The following is a 19,764-nucleotide window of genomic DNA, read 5'->3' as shown; positions in this document are numbered from 1 at the left end:
TTCTATGATTCTATGATTCTATGATTCTATGAGTGCAGGAGACTTTCACAAGACCTGGACCTAGACTGTGGAACTCCCTCCCACTAGAGGCAAGAATGACCACAGGCCTCAGGACGTTCTGCACTAAATGCAAACTGTGGTTCTTCAGCTTAGCTTTTCCATAATAATCTCCATGCACACACAAATGAGCAAAAGAACAAAAAACCAACCAACCCCAGAACAAACACTATTAAATTAATCAAGTTGTTTCTCCTATAGGCTGGTGCAGTGCTGACAGACCCTGGTCCTCGGCAGGTGGGCTCAAACCAGGTGTCTCCGGAACTTAAAGCATGAGCCTCTACCGCATGAGCTAAAAGCCAACAGGCTGTTTAGCTAAGCCTGTAGAGCAGACTCATTTGATCTCTCTAAGTGGTCTCGGTGCCCGGAGGTGTGTGGGTTACCCAGGCAAAAAAGAAAGAGACAGTTGTTTCTATATGGGGGGCCATGAAAGTGTTGAGAGAGAGAGAGACAAAAACAGCTTCTCTCCTCCCCTCTTACAGCCCCGCTGCAACCTGCAACGGGGGGAAGAAGTGGATCTGGTGTCCAGCGTATAAAGGATTGTATTGAGGAAGAACAAAGTTCTTTCCATTTGTGCTTGAAACTTGGCTGCACTCGTGGTTCAGTCTGAAGGATGGTTGGAGGGCTGGGAGGCTTTTGATCCACAGAAAGAGGGTCCTAGAGAAAGGTCTTTACGCTCTGCTGCAGCGACCCCGAGGGAAGTACAATACTCTGTTTCAAGCCCGGTGTAGGGGACAATCTAAATGAAGTGTTTCCAAGACGGGAGGTGCTCCAAGGACCGGGAGGCTGCAGAAGCTGGAATGTGCTGCTTTTAGAAAGGATCATTGCAAGCAGAGCTATTCAGGAACCAAAGAGCGAAATACAGCTTCCAGCTGCCTCCTGCTATTTGCCAGGGACCACCTAGCAGACTGGAACAATGAGGGTAGATATGGCTTTCCCTCCCCCTATAGTTTAAGGATCAAATTCATCCTGGGTGTAACTACTAACTTCAGTCAAATACCTCTGGGATTACTTTGGCCCTAATTTTTGTATTAAAAGAATTGTTTCCATCTCTTTTTTTAACACACAGATCCTGTAAGTAATGCAGCTATTGCATCTCTGCCATTCCAGTACTACTGAGCCCTCATCAGCCTCTGCATGTTTACCATCTCTTGCTAGTTCACTCTTGGACCTTTCCTGAGCTGTGGGGGCTGCCTTTGGTGAAACTGAATGGTGGTTTTGTGATGGGCGTATGTGTGTGCTGAGCCCTGAGCTAAAAGGAACACTCATTTCACTTGTGGTGTAAGAAAAATTTGAAACTGATCTCTTGCAAGGTGATGTGATCATGCTTTTTCACCCTGTCCTTTAACTGTCCCATGCTTGATTTCTTGTGCCTAGTCATTATGCTGCTGTGAGATAAAGGCTACAGGCCACATGAGAATTTAAACCATACCATGTCCAGTTAAAACATAACCTGATCGCCCAGTTTGGGGTGGTGAAATCATCACTCGTCAGGCGATGCTGTGTGCTAGGAATGTGTTGCTAGTTCTCAGGCTGTGGGTTGAGTGAGCGAATATCTGTGAAATACTCTGAAACCTGTGAAATAAAGACCCACTCACCTTCTGAGAACACTGGGTGTGCACTAGCCCAGTGGTTCTCAACCAGGGGTCTGGGGCCCCCTAGGGGGCCTCAAGCAGGTTTCAGGGGGCCATCAAGCAGGACCAGCATTAGACTCCCTGAGGACCAGGGTAGAAAGCCAAAGCCCCACCGCATGGGGCTGAATCCCGGGGTCCTGACCCTGCCACCCAGGGCTGAAGCCTGCGCTATGTAGCTTCACCTGGGGCTCTGACCTGGGGCCCCAGGCAATTGCCCTGCTTGCTCCCCCTAACGCCGACTCTGGCTTTTATCTGCAGAAAACCAGTGATTATGGCACAGGTGGGCCGTGGAGTTTTTATAGCATGTTGGGGGGACCTTAGAAAGAAAAAGGTTGAGAAGCCCTGCACTAGCCCCTACTACCAGGCTGAGAAGTCTCCAAAGAGAAATAACTTGGTGCTTGTGAGGATTTGCTGGTATCTTTGGCTTTGGCAGAGGAAAGGACATTGGCTGGAAAGATCCCATTTTGTTTAGAGATGAGCTTGCACCACAGAGCTGGGAGCTGAACTTCCCCAAAGTTTGGGGTGGTTGGGATCAGAAGGGCTGGTCCCACCCAATAAACAAAGAAGGAACAGATCGATTCCCACTTGGATCGGATCCAAATATGCTCCATGCTTGGGTGTTGTAGATTCAGAGCCCATGTGTCATTTTTGGTTTTGATTGAGTTTCTTTTTACATAATGCACAAAGATAAACAAGTTTTCAAAAATTCACCCCGCTGCAATATAGGGTCCACCATGTTATCATGACCCACACATTATAAGGTAAAGAATGCTTGATACTAGAGATCAAACATTTTGTTGTTGTTCATAGCAAAGGTCAAATGCGTAACCGTCAGAAGATCAGATACTATTATTACCCCTTCTCCACTTATAGGAGGCACCCATATATCAACAAGGAGCAACATAATGTTGCTGTCAGGACAATAGTTCCTTCCTGGAAAATACATTTAGGATTTATATATCCTCTTGGCTTTTCTGTGTTAACTTTATAAACCCAAAACAACACTGTCTCAAAGGGAAATCACACTGACTATGTGACATGACAATAAAATGCAAACATCATGGTGTTTCTAGGAAAACAAGCTCTACAGAGAAAGTGTGGGGGTTAGTGGCTCCTTTCTACAAATCTTAGGCATTTATTTGTAAAGAAGCCTCTAGTCACCTTGCGCCATAATCCCTGGAATTCCCCAAACCTTTATACCGAGAATCTCATCTGTCCTTTCTTTAATCATAAGAACGGCCATACTGGGTCAGACCAAAGGGCCATCTAGCCCATTATCCTGTCTTCCGACAGTGGCCAATGCCAGGTGCCCCAGAGGGAATGAACAGAACAGAGTGATCATCAAGTGATCCATGCCATCGTCCACTCTCAGATTCTGGCAAACAGAGGCTAGGGACACCATATTTGCCCATCCTCGCTCATAGCCATTGATAGACCTATCCTCCATGAACTTTTCTAGTTTTTTTGAATCAATCATGCACACTACTGACCTTCATAATGAATGGAACAACAAGATACTCATATACCACATGGCTCAAATGCCACATTAGCATCTCTCCTATTCTTCTGAATGTGTCTGTCCCTCACCAGTAACTCCTGACCTGATTCAAGATGTGTTTGCCCCAAGCCCACACTCTTGCTCCTGGCGTCATGAATGCTGGAATCCAAGGAATTGTCCATAGCAAAGGGCTCTGCTGCCATTTTTGATTGGCTGCCATTACTTGCCTGGATAATTGAATTGGAAGAAATTGTCTCTTCCTCCTGAAGGTTTTTTTTTCTTCCCCATGTTGAACAGCTGCCTGTTTAGAATGGATTTCTATGTCCATAAGTTCACAATAGCACCACCAGACTAGAATGTGAAACATTCAAAAGTACCAGGAGATCCCAGATCTTCTTAGAGGAGCATCTGGTGCTTCCGTAAAGGCCTCACTTTTAACTGTACTGAACCCAGGACCTGAGCGAAGAACGTGCTGCACTCCCTAGGCACATAGGGTTGGTCATACCAAATGAACATATTTGTCCTTCAGCAGTGGTCAATATTTGAGGCTTCAGAGCTAGGGACACCAACCCAGGTGGTCAGTTCTGCTCTTCTGATGGTGAGTGTGGGGGGAGAGGAAATTCCTTCCTGAGACAACAAACTGACACCTGAAAGCATGAGACTTAGGTCCTCCTCAACTTATCTTGGCTTGCCTAGTTACAAGTGTTTATTGGTCACAAAGTTATCCAGCCTTTAAAAATGTATCTACAGCCTTTGTCTCTGACCTACTGCTGCCAAGAGTTTCTCAGGTCAGCTATGCTCCTAGTGAAGGATTCCCAGGGGTCCTGTCACACTGTGGGCTTTCTCTCTCCAGGAGGGCGAGCAGTCTATCCCCAAACAAAAACAAACTATACTCTTCCTCTGTGTAGAGCAATGAAAGAAAGTCCTTCCCTAACCTGGGATACAATACAAGTCTGCAGTTATTTAAAATGAATTGGAAGACAAGTAGTATTTGCCCTCTCTCAAATCTCTTCACTACCAGACACCCGCTGCTGTCTTTCCTTCTCCTTGCATACCCAGTGGTTGCACCTGCGTTAGGTTACTGAGCCCAGCTACATGTGCTCCACACCCCCTAACTGTCCCTTGTCTGCTTCTGCCCCTTGCAGAGCTGACCGGGGAATGGAGGGATGAGCTGGGGCTGACTAGGAGATTCATGGGACCTTGTTGGGTAGTATGTCCCAGTCCCCTTCACCTGCCTTTCCCCTCCAAGTGGCTCCCACTGCCCCCTTGAAATAAATCCATTGGGTGGAGCAACCCTGATAGGGAAAGTGCTGCACAGTACAGATGCCAAGCGGGAGGGGTATTTTCTTAGACACCACATGCCTTGTCTCCACACCAAACCCTACTGGGGTGTGCAGAACTTGCCCAAATCCCTCGTTAAACTGAAACCTCACAAAGGTTTGTTCTGCCTGCAGTGAGGGAAGGGTGTAAGTTTCTATTTTGCTGTTTCTCCGGGTGTTTCAGTTGTATGGTGCAGGGCTCTTGTTTACTTGCCCACGCTGAGTGTGAAGTGGCTGAGTCTTTGTGAGTTCCGGTGAGGCGCGACTGCCCTGTCTCTGATTTGCTGCCTGGCCCTGTTGGCCACGTACATTTGACATTGTGGAGGCGCTATGCTGAGACCTTCCAGACCATACTATCAAAGCTTGAACGGCTGTGCTTAGTGCAGGGGTGCTCTGATGGGCACACTGCTCGGGCTCTATGACATTATGGAACACACCGTGTATGGGCCCTACCCATCTGCCTGTGACATTCTGTTGGTATTCTGTCAAGGCCCTTTACAGTGATATGAACCCCCTGTGAAGGGCCTGTTGTCAAGACACATGACTGTCCCTCAAAGAGTTGTGAGTACAGCCCTAAAGGCACCTCTTCAAAGCCCTGTGTTGTGTGGTGGCCCTCCTGTGATGGAGCAGTTAGTTGTCTGGCCCTAGGCAATGATTCTGTGCATAGCACCTGTAGGCCTGGAGGGTCGAGATTTTCCAAGATGATGTGTAACTATGCCAATAGACCATCTAGACCAGTGGTTCTCAAGGTCTTCCAGGGGTACATCAACTCATCTAGATATTTGCCTAGTTTTACAACAGGCTACATAAAAAACACTAAGGAAGCCAGTACAAGCTAAAATTTCATACAATGACTTGTTTGGATTGCTCTATGTACCGTACACTGAAATGTAAGTACAATATATTCCAATTAATTTATTTTATAATTATATGATGAAATGAGAAAGTAAGCAATATTTCATTAATAGTGTGCTATGACACTTTTGTATGTTAATGTCGGATTTTGTAATCAAGTAGTTTTTAAGTGAGATGAAACTTGGGGTACGCAAGACAAATCAGACTCCTGGAAGGGGTACACTAATCTGGAAAGTTGAGAACAGCTGATCTAGAAGTACAGGCTATGCATGTTATCATAAATATAAAGGGAAGGGTAAACACCTTTAAATCCCTCCTGGCCAGAGGAAAACCCTTTTATCTGTAAAGGGTTAAGAAGCTAGGATAACCTTGCTGACACCTGACCAAAATGACCAATGAGAAGACAAGATACTTTCAAAGTTGGAGGGGGTGGGGAGGGGAAACAAAGGGTTCTGTCTGTCTGTGTGATGCTTTTGCCGGAAACAGAACAGGAATGGAATCTTAGAACTTAGTAAGTAAGCTAGCTAGATATGCATTAGATTCTGTTTTGTTTAAATGGCTGATAAAATAAGCTGTGCTGAATGGAATGGATATTCCTGTTTTTGTGTCTTTTTGTAACTTAAGGTTTTGCCTAGAGGGATTCCGTATGTTTTGAGTCTGATTACCTTGTAAGATATTTACCATCCTGCTTTTACAGAGATGATTCTTTTACTTCAATTAAAATTCTTTTAAGAACCTGATTGCTTTTTCATTGTTCTTAAGATCCAAGGGTTTGGGTCTTGGTTCACCTATGCAAATTGGTGAGGATTTTTATCAAGCCTTCCCCAGGAAAGGGGGTGTAGGGTTTGGGAGGATTTTGGGGGGAAAGACATTTCCAAGCATGCTCTTTCCCTGTTATATATTTGTTAGACGCTTGGTGGTGGCAGCAATAAAGTCCAAGGGCAAAAGGTAAAATAGTTTGTACCTTAGGGAAGTTTTGACCTAAGCTGGTAAAAATAAGCTTAGGGGGTTTTTCATGCAGGTCCCCACATCTGAACCCCCTAGAGTTCAGAGTGGGGAAGGAACCTTGACACATGTTCTTGAGTCTCCAAAATAATCTGTCACAATTGAGGGCACCTGCACCTGTATTTTCCCCTCTATGGTGTACCAAAGGCATATTTAAAACAGGCCTTCAGCATGGACTCGGAGGAGCATCACGTTATACTGCAGCGGGTCAGAGAGTTGGAGGTAAAGTCTGACCATCTCCCCCAGATCACACCACCCATAAGTAGGAGCAGGCTCCGTATATTTCTATTCTGCAGACACCTGCAATGCCAGCAGAATTTGTGCCGGGTCACTTCCCCCTGTGGGCCTAGCCCCTGTAAAACTCCCACTGAGCTCAGTAGGGTCAGCTCATGTGTGTACATGAATGTGTGATAGATACAGGCATCGTCCCTTAAGTGTGTGCCCACCCCAGGGCAATGCTTCTGTAGCAAGAACTCAAGGTATTCCCCATTCTACAGAGTGGTAACGTTCAGGTGACATGGCCGTGAGTATCTATAGCTTGCACACATGCTACTGACCTCAGTGCTTCAGGCTTCTTAGGCTTCTCACTCCCCGGCCATTACCTCTCTTGGGTGCAGTCATGTGTCCTCTCCCTGCTGATCAGATTATTTTCAGGCTGCACAGTTCCCTACCTACTCTGTGAATTCCCCAGCAAGTTAGACTGCCTAAGCAAGCCTGCTTTGCTTCCCTTCCTCAGAGGTTATAAACAGCAAAATTGCCCACAGTTAAGTTACAACACAGCTCTTCCTAAGCAAGCACATTTATTTTTAAGGTAAAAGCATCCTAGAGAAAACATTAAAAACAGAGAACCTACATGCATGGTAATAAGCCTGCCAGAGATCACCCCAGTTCCAAAAGGTCTCCGGCATGTGATCAGTCCTTCAAACGCCACCAAGGGGGTTTTCTGTGGTCCCAAGTTCATAACAGCTGAGAACAAGCACCTCCAAGAATGGGTCACATCCCTCTAACCTGTCCCAGGGAGGATTGGGGCCTCCCTTGGACAAAAGCTTCTGTCCTGCTGGATCCAAAAGCAGGGCCTGAGTCAGTTTAAACTCAGGCTATTTATCCAAAAGTCCTTTTTTGGTCTGTTGGTTCTCTAGAGAATCTGGTTTGAATCAGTATATGTGAGCCTCTGTGGGTGTTGGTACCTCTTGGGAGGTGTTACAACCTGAGTGAATTTGCCTAATCATGCCCTGCTGTCCTAGCACCTGAAGGGCTGTGGTCCCCCAACCCCAGGGAAGACCATACAATCCCTGGCCCACAATGCTTCATGCACTTAACATAGCTATTGGAGGAAGTTGATGCTTCTGTCACAATCTACATTTCGTTTTTAAAAGCATGCAGAGAGGAGAAGGAAGCACACCTGCCCTTGTTGCATTCTCTGAAAAAGCATCTGATGGAAAAAGATGTTCTGTTATGCCATCAAAACTGAACGGAAACGTGTCTCTCTGTCTTTCTTGTTTCTTCTAGATGGACCTGTCCCACCGATTTTCCAGGCGAGAGGTATGAGTCTGGCATTGTTTCTTTAATCAGTGGAGTGTTGGTAAAAGGGTTGGCAGCCCTGCATATGGACGTCCTTTTTTCTATCCATATAGACAGGCAGTAGCAATGCAAGCTTCCCTGCAATGTGCCTTAGCACAAGTTCCAGCCTTACTGAGTACTAGTCCTCTGTTGTAGGGTGACCAGACAGCAAATGTGAAAAATCAGGACGGGGTGGGGGGTAATAGGAGCCTATATAAGAAAAGGACCCAAAAATCGGGACTGTCCCCATAAAATGGGGACATCTGGTTCCCCTAGTCTGTAGAGACTGCCAACAAAGAGGATAATTAGTGGTAATTGCCATGTTGACAAAACACCTCTAGAACTGGGTTTGATTATAACAATGTCCAGTTGCTACCAGCCTGCTCCAGCTTCAACTTCATCTATTCCCGTTAGCAAAGTGCGGGGAAGTGCATTGCTGTACAAGCTGCCCATCGTCTGTATGCCTGAAAGCAAGTGTGTTCTACTGAGCCGATGCCGAAGGGGGCATATAACAGGCTTGATTTGAAGCATGGGATAACATGGCCAGGGGCTTTCTAGATAGTATGTCCTGCTGCTTATTCTGGGCAGCAGACACAGTTTGTGAAAAGAGAGCAAACACATTTCCCCTTGTGTTTTGTGGAGGAAACATTTAAGAGTACAATCCGTACGCCCTCCACCACCCCCACCCCAGAAAAGACCTCATCCAGCATGCCGGAGACTAGCTCACACAATGTCTAGAGGAGGAGCTGACTGTGACCTGTCACCCCCTTGCCCTGCAGCTCAATCTCTTGTACGAGGAGGTTCTCTACACCATCCTGCACCGCCAGGGCAAGCCCGAACCCGCCTATGATGCCAACACAGATGAATTGTACGAGTATGTGCAAAAGGTCAGTCCCTGGGCTCAACCCCAACCCCATCCCCATCCAGGTCAAGGGAGAGTGCCTGTCCTGCAGCTCCTTGAAACCCTGCCCTACGTTCCTGTCCTCTTGCTATCCTCTCTCTGTACCTCTCGCCCCCCAAACTCCCTCAATCCCACATAGAGAAGAGGCCACCTCCATGCCCCTAGCCCTGGAGTTCCTGAGCGGGAGTTCTTCTCTCCATATTTCAGATCCCCGCAGCTGCCGGGGCTGCTCTGCAGAGACGGAATAAGGCATGAATCTTTTCTCTGAGCTCCTGCAGTTAGAGGGGGTCTGCTGGACACAGGCATGAGTCATAGTCAGAGCAGCAGTCAGCAGCACAGGACAACGCTGAGTCACACCAGCCAGCCGCTTGAGCAGGGCTGCAGAAGGGTCGGGGACCTGGGTCTGGGAAGAAAATAATGGTGAAGGGGAAGGGCAGCAGAGTCTGCACAGCGGCTGGGGGCGGAAGTGCAGCTGAGAGGAGCAGTCTGGCTGGGAAGAAGCCTTTATCTAGGGGATGGACAGGCTAGGAAGTCTGTGTGGACTGCACCCAAGTGTTCATGAGTCTGGGTCTGGATTAGGCTTAGTTTAAGCTGTTCTATCCTTTCCCATCAAACCCTTCATGAGTGCCAGCTGGCTCCCAGAGGAAGGGAGTAGTGGGAAGCCCTTGGATGTATTCCAGGTACCATTGTTATAAAGCCAACACTGTGTCTTCTGTAATATTTAAAACAGGCCTTCAGCATGGACCCAGAGGAGCATCACGTTATACTGCAGCGGGTCAGAGAGTTGGAGGTAAAGTCTGACCATCTCCCCCAGATCACACCACCCATAAGTAGGGGCAGGCTCCGTATATTTCTATTCCGCAGACAACTTCAATGCCAGCAGAATTTGTGCTGGGTCACTTCCCCCTGTGGGCCTAGCCCCTCTAAAACTCCCACTGAGCTCAGCAGGGTCAGCCCATGTGTGTACATGAATGTGTGATAGATACAGGCATCGTCTCTTAAGTGTGTGCCCACCCCAGGGCAATGCGTCTGTAGCAAGAACTCAAAGTATTCCTCATTCTACAGAGTGGTAACGTTCAGGTGACATGGCCGTGAGTATCTACAGCTTGCACACATGCTACTGACCTCAGTGCTTCAGTTATGTGGAACAACACAGAGGGCTAGGTCAATGCCAGAGGTGTGTTTAATATGGATATCCCCAAGGATTGGTCCTAAATCCTGTGCCCTATTTAATGGTAGGACAGCAGCTGGTTAGCTAAGGCCCAGGTGGACTATCCATAGTCCAAGTTTGTCCTTCGATACTGACAGTCATTGCTATCAAATCCAGATTAAAGCCTTATGTTTTGGGGAGCGAGGAGGGAAACCAACCAGCCAGGGTGAGGTTCTGGAAAGGGGTAGGTGACTTATATGGGATGATCCCCCACCTGTCAGCCTTTGTCCCCTCTGCAAAGTCTGTGGGGCTGAAAGACCAGTTACGAAAAGGCGGTAGGAGCCAGACTGTGGGAACGACTGCGTGGGAACTGGAGGTGAAATTTCCAGCTGAGGAAGATGTTTGTGCACTAGCTGTCAACGAGCTAGCGTGCTAAAAGCAGAAGTGTAGCTCTGGCAGTGTGGGCGGCAGGATGGGCTGGCCTCACTTCATACAATCCTGCCTGGGACCCTAGCCCATCCCACTCTCTGAGCCCTGGCAGCTACACTTCTATTTTTAGCCTGCTAGCTCAATGAAAGCTAGCGTGAGTACGTCTGCCTGAGCTGGAAGTTACATATCCAGCTTCAGGGTCGACATACTCATGGGGCATGTTCCTGCCCACTCAGTGCTGCTTAGTGGAATTACAGAATGCAGCCTAGTGGCGAACAGCAGCACTGTCAGGAGCCAGCTCTGCTGCCCACATGGGCGGGAGTGGATTCTGGAGGAGAGAGACCCTCTGTGCACCTGGCCTGGAGCTGAGGGGTTGGGGGCAATATTTCCCATAAGTCCCTTGTCCTCAGATGTTTCCTTTGGCCTTGCTCACTCTACCGCATATTTCCACAGCTCCCATGGATGGAAAAGGTGACTAAACAACTTCCTCTTTAGTCCCTCGGAAGTTCAGTGACTAATTTGTTCCCCTCTGTGCAGAGGTGGGAGAGGATCAGGGCTCAGAAGCAGTTGAAAGTATTGTTGGTTGGGTTTGGTTTTTGTTTCTTGAGAGAACTTTGCCACCTCTCTCAGCACTGACCTCTGACAGCAAAAAGAGATAGCTACAGAGAGTCACGTGTGGTGCTGAAGGGATCTGTCTGTCTGCAACTTTCCAATTGCATCCTTAAAAGGGACACTGTCAGCTTCTGAACACATTGTGACCCTGCTGCTCATTTAGGTCCAAACTTTGGTCTTCATGATTGATGCAGTCTGGGAGGTATTGTGTGCTCGTGGTTGAAGAGGACTGACAGGTCAGGAGGTTGTGCTATAAAGACAGGCCTCTGCTTATTTACAGTACTTTGTGCGTTTGACAGCACAACGTATGGTCAGTTTCACTGCTTGGACAATGGTCAGTTGCATTTCCTACACTGCTCTGAAGGGGCTGCTGTACATCATCTCCCCAAGGAGGGGAGGGCTTAGCGAGAGGGGGATTGCCACAAAAGCTGAATTGGAAATGGCAGCGGGCAGATGTGTACAGAGAGGAAGCAAGGGGAGAGAGATGCTTGATGTTTTCCTTAAACTCTCAGCTTCTGGAGTCACATGATTATGTGAGAATCCGCTTTCTTTCTTTTTTTTTTAAGTAAGTTTCCAGTCCTCCTGGAAATATGACCCGAGTGCTCCATAAAAGCTAAAAAAAACAGAATGCAAATTAAAAAAACCCAACCTCCACATTTATTATTTTTAAAAGATCTTTTCTCAGCCATTTTCTCATGATTTTTTGGGGCCTGGTATTTGAGTGCGTGGGGTTGGCAATATTGAAACAGTGTGTGCTGCTTCCTTGTTTTATCATGGGGTTTACAAATAAATCTAACACACAGTCACTTCTGTGTATGATGGAGATTTTTCCTTCAGGTGAGATGAGTTGTTTTTTGTTTATTTTTTAATTCCAGAAACCAATTTTTTGTCTGAAAGTGACTGTGAAGCAAGCCAAAGACATTCTGGGTAAAGATGTCAGTGGTGAGTGTGAATAGATGTATGACGCATATATATATATATGTTCCTGATCAGAGCAGGGGACTGGGCCAGGAGATCTGGGTTCTGTTCTTACATCCGCTGTCTCACCTTGGGCAAGTTGGTCACCCATCTGTGCCTTGGTTTCCCTATTTTTAAGATGCGATGTGAGGATTAATTAATGTTTGTGAAGCGCTTTGAGCTCCTCAGATTGAAGGCGCCTAGTGCAAAGTATTGTTATCATTGTCCATTCCCCCAAGAGGCAGGCGGACCTTGGCACAAAGGCTGGGTGTTGCATTTTGTCACAATAGATAATTCTGTTGGAGGAAATTTTATTTTTTTTATGCCTTGTGGTTGCAGGGTTCAGCGACCCATACTGCCTGCTGGGGATAGAATCAAAGAGACAGGAGCCTTCCAGCGACAGCAGCTCCCATATGGAGAACAAAAAGCCATTAAAGGCTGTGGTGAAAGACATGATCCCCGAAGACCAGACACACCGCACCCAAGTCATAAATCAAACTCTCACTCCTGTGTGGAATGAGACATTTATACTGTAGGTCTCCCCGTTGTCCCTTCCTTTCACTTCTCTGCTGCCACAGCTGTTTCCTTTCTGCTTGCAAGGACCACTGGCAAGGAATCTAGGTCCAAAGTTTGTTTTTTGTGATTGACATAAACTGGGAGGTAACATTGCTAGTAGTTTGTGAGGGGCAGGGGGGACTGGCAGGATTACAAGCCAGGATGCTGTGCTATAAACACAGGCCTCTGCTTGTTGGAAAGAGCAGAAGCTCCTGTGTTGTTTTAGCCTGGTAAAGAAATTGGAGACAGTGGAAAAGTGAGGTGCAATGATCTCTCAGGTTATGTCTACACTGCAAAACCAAAACACCCCTGGCAACGAGTCTCACAGCCTGGCTCTAAGGACTTGGGCTCACGCTCCGGCACTGAAAACAGCCCCTATAGACATTCCTGCTCTGGCTGGAGCTCAGGCTCTGAGGCCCAGCGACGGTACTGGGCTATTTTTAGCACTGTAGCACAAGCCCCATGAACCCAAGTCTGTAGACCTGGGCTCTGAGACCAGCTGATGTGGGGTATTTTTTTTTTAATTTTTGCAGTTGATACACCTCAGTGGGTATCTGGCTCTTGTCTAGCAGGCCAGGTCTATTGCAGGGATTAGACTTCCTTGGATCTTCTATGAATAATTTTGCCCTGTGTCTTCCATATTTGTCAGCCCGGGGGCTTCTCTTTCTGGTATTCTTGGGCAAGCCAGAAAAATCTGAAGGTAGTCCAGCCAAAGGCCTGCCACCACTCTAGGAATCAGAACACAAACTGAGCACCTGAAACATATTGACCACCCATAAACCTGGGAGTGCCCCGAGAGAACTAGAGAGCAATTGTGACAGTCCAGTTGTAATAACCAGGGTTTCCAGGGGCCTGACTCGTCTTCTTTATTGACACAAAGCTACACCCCAGGCCTACACTGTTTCTAGCTTGTGGCGTGGGGGCTCCCTGCCTTTAATCTCTCTCTCCTTCACCATCCCTTCCTAATATTTGTGGCCTGAGTGGAAATCCTCTCGAAATCCCAGGAGTAACGTCTTCTGATTCTGTATCCTGCAGGGAGTTTAATGATGAAGCAAATTCCAGCTTCCATCTGGATATGTGGTGAGTGTGATGGAGCGTACGCACCCATGCCAGCTTGGGGCTGAAAACTCAAGACCGGTCTGTGTGCAGAGATCCTGCTCTGAGACACGGCTCTGAGAGCACTGCTCCTGCAGCCTGCACCCTAACAGATCCCTGTGTGGAACCCCAGCTAATGTACACGGGGCCCAGTCCTCCACTGCCAATGGCTGCACACTGTCCTTTACACCTGTGGAAAGTGAGTGCGCTGTGCCATTGGATCAGAGGAGTTGCATTCTGCAGTCACTTTGCACAGGTGGAAAGGGTTACACGAGGTGCAAGGCAACAGAGACTCCAGCCCTGAATTTCTATGTCAAGGTTATAGGAAGGAGGGAGGCGTCTGAGGGACAAGGAAATAAAGACGGGTGTGCGTTCACCCCTACCCCTCTGCCCTGGGTCTGTGTAATCTCTACAAAGGTGATGTGCACAGGCGTTGTCAAACTGGGGCTTGTGCCCTTTTGCCTTCTTTATGGCGGATGAGTGTTGCCTTGGAGGTGGGGCGGGAGTGGGGAGTCGAGACTCCCTTTCACAATTGCTGCAAGAAATCGCGTCTAGCTCGACAGGGTTTTATACCGCCCCCAGCACTACACTGTATCTGAGTATCATCTCTCCTCCCTGAACACCTGATTATTTCCCCCCCTTCTGGCCCGGTGGAGTCCGTGTGTTGGGGGCCTCTTCCTTAGTCCTGACTTTGACCCTGCGGCTCCCCTGGCAAACGAACGTTAACAATGCGGTTTTCAATGATCCCCCTCCTCACCTGCTGTGTTTCTGACTCTCCCCGGCAGGGACTTGGACGTGGAGGAATCCATGCGGCATAAGCTGGGAGGGCTGACAGATCTCCATGGCCTGAAGAGGTTGGTACTGGGGAGTGGGTGGACGGGCTGTCAGTCACCCCGCTCTGTTAGCAGTGCACGCGCTCAGCTTGAGTGCTGCTCTGAGTGCAGCGCTGTGAGGTCCTTGTTCAGCATGCGCTTGGGAGGCTCACCGGCTGGGCATCAGACCTTCGCTCTGCTGTGCTGCAGGCATGGGAGCAGCTCTGTCAAACGCTCGCCATCCCCTCCTGGGGAGATTTTCCCTTTGACTCCGGTGTCCTGTTCTTCACGCTAGTTAATCCTTATCTGCAGCAGTAATGTTTAAAGGTTATAGGAAGGAGGGAGGCGTCTGAGGGACAAGGAAATAAAGACAGGTATGCGTTCACCCCAACCCCTGTGCCCTGGGTCTGTGTAATCTCTACAAAGGTGGCTAGAATGGGTAGCCTCCTCTGAGCATGGCACTCCGCTGGAGATGTACCAGGAATGTCCTTAAAGAGAGATGCAGATACTTCCCTTGCCCAGCCCAACACCAAATAGGTCACCTCAATGATGGGCCTGATGTACTCCAGCCTGGGATCCTCGTGTCTGCTGTACTGGACTAAAGAGACCCAGCGTGCAGACCGCAAGAGACCAGGGCACAGGGAGATGAATTTTGGATGTGGCAAGGACTCTGGTCGGTGATGAACTCCTCCTGGCTGGGCCACAGCCTCCTCTTCCCACTCACAGTTCTGCTGTCCTGCAGGGCATGTCTCTGTGACAGGTGTACCACGTGTCCTGGCTCATGTGGGTGCGGGTTGGCCGACCCTGCTCTGAGAGCAGGGCCGGCTCTACAGGTTTTGCCAGCCCAAGCAGTGAAAAAAACTTCTGCCGCGGACGGCAAAAGGGAGAAGCTGTCGCCGAATTGCCGCCACGGCCAGCGGAACAGAGGAGCCGTCGCCAAATTGCCGCCACAGCCGGTGGGACAGAGGGGCCACCACCGCGGAAACACTGCCGCCCCGTTCTGACTGCCGCCCCAAGCACCTGCCTGGAACGCTGGTGCCTGGAGCCGGCCCTGTCTGAGAGTCCACACGGCCGCAGAACCCAGGCCTGGTTAGCTGTGCCCACATTGGCACGGCAGCTACCTGTGGCTGGGAGGGAACAAGGATTTCTGGGGGCGTATCCCAGAGTTCATGGCTCCTCACCAACTGGAGCCTCTCTAAGAATTGTTTTGTGGTGTGTTGTGGGAGAACTTGTCTGTCTTCCCTGGACCCCTTTGTAGCAATGACTTTAGTCCTCCCACACCTTAAGCTGAGGCTCTTCTGGCTCTGCATGCTGCTCACTTCTGCCCCTCCCAACCCTAGGACAAGCCATGGGTCTGTCAGGGGGCAGGTCAGGGCTCAACACACACTCTGCTCCATACCTCAAAGATGGGCACTCAAGCTCCCTACAATCACAGGCACCGACTTTCCAATGTGCTAAGGGGTGCTCGACCCCCAGCTCTGCCCCTGGCCCTGCCTCCATCCACCCCTTCCCCCAAGGCCCTGCCCCACCTCTTCCCACCCCCACCCCACCTCTTCCTGCCTCGTTCCGCCCCCTCCCCCCCGAGCTCCTGGCTCCTCCCCCACCCCGCCTCAGAGCCTCCTGCATGCTGCAAAACAGCTGATCGTGGTGGGCGGGAGGCACAGATAAAGAGTTGGGAGGCACTGATCGGCAGGGCCCACCAGTGGGAGACGCTGCGGGGGGGGGAGGGCTGCCACTGGGTGTTCAGCACCCACCTTTTTTCCTTGCGGGTGCTCCAGCCCCAGCGTACCCAAGGAGTTGGCGTCTTTGGGTACAGTGCTCCCTAGATGCACATTTGAGAGCTTTCACTGTGGATTATAGGGGGGGTTGGGCAAAGGCAGCCAGCCAGCGTGTGGTGTAGGCATGCCCGTAGTGACATAGAGCCAGTGGCTCCAAATTCCTGACTTCCAGGGGCACCTGGAGGACCAGGGGCTCATGTCTTGGGCCACAGCTCATCTACATATTAAATTGCTCAGTTTGTATAATATTGGAATGGAAAATGAGTATCAACCACCACTGAGTGTTTGTGATCTCTACACCCAGGCTGTTTCTGGCTCTGCAGGCACTTTGCATCCACCATGGTTGACAAGGAGAAGCTGAGAAAGTGCCCTATCATTTGCTTCCCTAGTTTAGCAGGTCACTTAACTATTGGTGCTGAGACTCCCAGGTGAAGGAGAGAGAGTTTTGCAGAATCATAGAAGCAAGAGGGAGACGGGCAACAAAAACGAACAGCTTCCATATGAGGAGAGATTAACAAAGTCTGGGATTGTTCAGCTTAGAAAAGAGAAGACTAAGGGGGAATGTGATAGAGGTCTATAAAATCATGCCTGGGGTAGAGAAAGTGAATAGGGGGAAGTATTCTTTACCCTTTCACATAACTCAAGAACCAGCGATCGTCCAATTAAATTAATAGCAGGTTTAAAAAACATAAGGAAGTATTTCTTCACACAACACACAGTCAATCAATGGAACTCTTTGCCAGGGGATGTTGTGAAGGCCAAAAGTATAACTGGGTTAAAAAAAAATTAAATAACTTCATGGAAAATAGGTCCATTAATGGCTATTAGCCAGCATGGTCAGGGACGCGACCCCATGTCCCGGGTGTCTGTAAACCAGTGACTACCAGAAGTTAGGACTTCACGACAGGGGATGGATCACTTGATAACTTCCCTGTTCTGTTCATTCCCTCTGAAGCACCTGGCATTGGCCACTGTGAGAAGAAAGGATACTGGGCTAGATGGACCATTGACTATTCTGGGTCAGACCATCCGTGCATTCTTATGTTCTCTCCAGTCACACCCATCTCCTGGCCCAGTGCAGGATTGGCCCCTCCAGTGCCTTGCACAGCCTATAGGTGTTTTACATTCCTGGGAAAAGATTTTCTCATTTCACCCAGCTGATTTATATTTTCCTTTCCAGGATGTTTAAGGATGCTCGGAAAGACAAAGGGCAGGATGACTTCCTTGGGAACTTGGTTCTTCGCTTGCAGGTGAGCATGGAGATGTAGGCTTATAATGCTCTGTTGTTCTATAGCATCTTTCCTCTGAGCATCTCAAAGCATGTCACAAGCATTAATTAAATCTCACAGGGGTTGGGCAGCATGTGACAGAAAGGTAAAGTGAGGTCTGCAAAGCCAATCAACTGCAGAGCCAGTCTCCTGAGCCCATTGCTCTCACCAATAGACCATACTTCCTTAAGGAACTAATGCTTAACCAGGGCTGCTGGCCTTTGCAAGCCCCCCACAGATAGTCAGCTATCCCTCAGGCCAAGGTAATTCTCAGCTATATCGTAAATAAGCAAAGACTTATTGGTCGTGATCAGTGCTGAGATGTACAACAGTTTTGCTGCTGGTGGATTTTGTATTGAAAAATGAGACTAAATTAGGAAATAAGGAAAAGTGCCTCCAGCCCATGGATTATTTTTTAAATTAAGTATACAGGTTAATTGTCTAATATTACAAATTCCTGCCATATTAATATGATGGATCCTATTCTCTGAATGGGCATCCCCCTATCGCTGACGCTTCAGTGTTTGACAACTATCCATCTGCCTGTCTATCTACAGGACCTGCATTGCAGGACTGACGAATGGTACAACCTGGAGCCCCGGACAGAAACCTACCCCAACCGAGGGCAGTGCCACTTGCAGTTCCTGATGACTCACAAGAAGGTAGGAGGAGCTTTTCGTGAAGGGAGGAGGTTAAACGCTAGGTTTGTGGGTTGCTTGCCAGGGCTATATCAGCGGGTCCGATCCTGTTGCTGCTCTGGAGGTTTCAGAGGTGTAGAAGGCCCACAGGCTGCTGTAGTGATGAGGAGTGGGGAATTCATTCTCTTGTATCCTATTTGTTCCATTTTCTCTTGGGCACTCTCTAGCATCTCGATGGGTCCTCCCATGATAAAGGTCTATGCCTCAGCATCAGTGGTGCCTGGTGATTAATTACCCTGAAAACTAGGGCACTTGGTTTAACTCTTCCAGGAGGCAGTGTCAAACCTCTCACAAAGGTTGTGGTTGCTTGGACATGAACCCAAAGTCCTGCCATTAAATAAGGGACCTCTAAATCCGACTCCAGGTTTGTCTGATGGCTTGGATGTTGGGTGTCCTGTGGAGACGTGCTCTCTTCCATCTCACACTCTGAGCCGTCTCCCCGCTTTTGTTTCTCTTTTCAGAGGGCCACCTCTTTGAGCAAGACCCAGCCGAGTTACACCGTCCATCGCCACCTATTGCAGCAGATAGTGCTCTATGAGATCCTGCAGCACCAGGTACATGTGAAGCCAGCAAGGGTCAGGGAAGCTGGTGGGAGCTGGGTAAGGATTGAATTTCATGCTGCAGTGCAGATGGCTCAGATTGTGGCTCTCTTCAGAACCTTTGGGTGTATCCCAAGAGACTTTCCAAAGCAATGAGTTACCCCCAATGGTGCAGGCATCCAACACAACAGCCTGTGTTACTGAGAAGGGACATGCTGCGTAGCACAATGGGATCTTTAACGTCCACCTGGGACAGGCAGAAGGGCGCCTTCCTTTGACGTCTCCATTAAAAGACCTTGGTTTCTATGGCAATTGTGTGAGATGACATGAAACCTGGACCAGTGCCGGCAGATCTACAGCCCTGTTCCTCACTCGTGCAACAACTGCTTGACCCAGCACTTTCCATTAGCTTTCCAGTAAGCTCATCCCTGTGTCTGAACCATGTGGGTATTTGCCTGGGCTGGTGTAATGACCATGTGGCATGTGAAGGGCCCATTCTAGAGCTTGAGAGAGGAGGTGGGGCAAATGAAAACCAAGTACAAATCACAGGAGGATCCAAATTCTATGGCTGGCTCTAGGAGACTCTTCTCTCTTCTCTTCTGCGAGGCAGGATTAACTCTCTTGCTCTTTCCTTCCCTGTACAGGCTGGGAGTACTTCCTGGAATGGGGAGCTGAGTAAACATGCCAGAACGATCCTGTACCTGCACGCAGCTCAGAAAGACCTGTCTGACTTTCACCAGGTCATGGCGTAAGTACCACATGCACTCGGCCAGTGTTGTGTAATGATTATGGCAACGGCGTCTGGGAATTAAGAGACCTGGGTTCTCTTTCCAGCTCTGCCACTGATTCTGGGGGACCTTGGGCAAGTCCTTTAACCCCTCTGTGTTTTTGTTTGTAAAAATGGCCCTATTTTGCAGGCATGTGAGGCCAGACTATGCTTAGTGATGTGCTTTGAGATCCCCAGATAACAAGCGCTATGGAAGTACAAAGTATAGCATTAATATTATTATTGTTGAACTGCAGATGCCCACACCTGCTGCCT

At 48.8% G+C, this 19,764-nt stretch overlaps 1 protein-coding gene across 5 annotated transcripts in view; it reads left to right on the top strand.

Moving 5' to 3' along the window:
- The window catches only part of UNC13D (unc-13 homolog D), a 57,644-nt gene that overhangs the window by 14,189 nt on the left and 23,691 nt on the right, over positions 1–19,764 (top strand). For all 5 annotated transcript variants that reach the window (XM_073312088.2, XM_073312092.2, XM_073312089.2 and 2 more), the window contains 11 exons: positions 7,878–7,910; positions 8,708–8,815; positions 9,560–9,619; positions 11,896–11,962; positions 12,317–12,509; positions 13,568–13,612; positions 14,413–14,481; positions 17,398–17,467; positions 18,043–18,147; positions 18,645–18,737; positions 19,367–19,470. In XM_073312088.2, the coding sequence (XP_073168189.1) occupies positions 7,878–7,910; positions 8,708–8,815; positions 9,560–9,619; positions 11,896–11,962; positions 12,317–12,509; positions 13,568–13,612; positions 14,413–14,481; positions 17,398–17,467; positions 18,043–18,147; positions 18,645–18,737; positions 19,367–19,470 (947 nt within the window). The remainder of the gene's footprint in view (positions 1–7,877; positions 7,911–8,707; positions 8,816–9,559; positions 9,620–11,895; positions 11,963–12,316; positions 12,510–13,567; positions 13,613–14,412; positions 14,482–17,397; positions 17,468–18,042; positions 18,148–18,644; positions 18,738–19,366; positions 19,471–19,764) is intronic.

This window comes from Lepidochelys kempii, chromosome 14 (genome assembly GCF_965140285.1).
Source record: "Lepidochelys kempii isolate rLepKem1 chromosome 14, rLepKem1.hap1, whole genome shotgun sequence".
NCBI classification, from domain to species: Eukaryota; Metazoa; Chordata; order Testudines; family Cheloniidae; genus Lepidochelys; species Lepidochelys kempii.
This window is presented reverse-complemented; position numbering and strand designations above follow the sequence as displayed.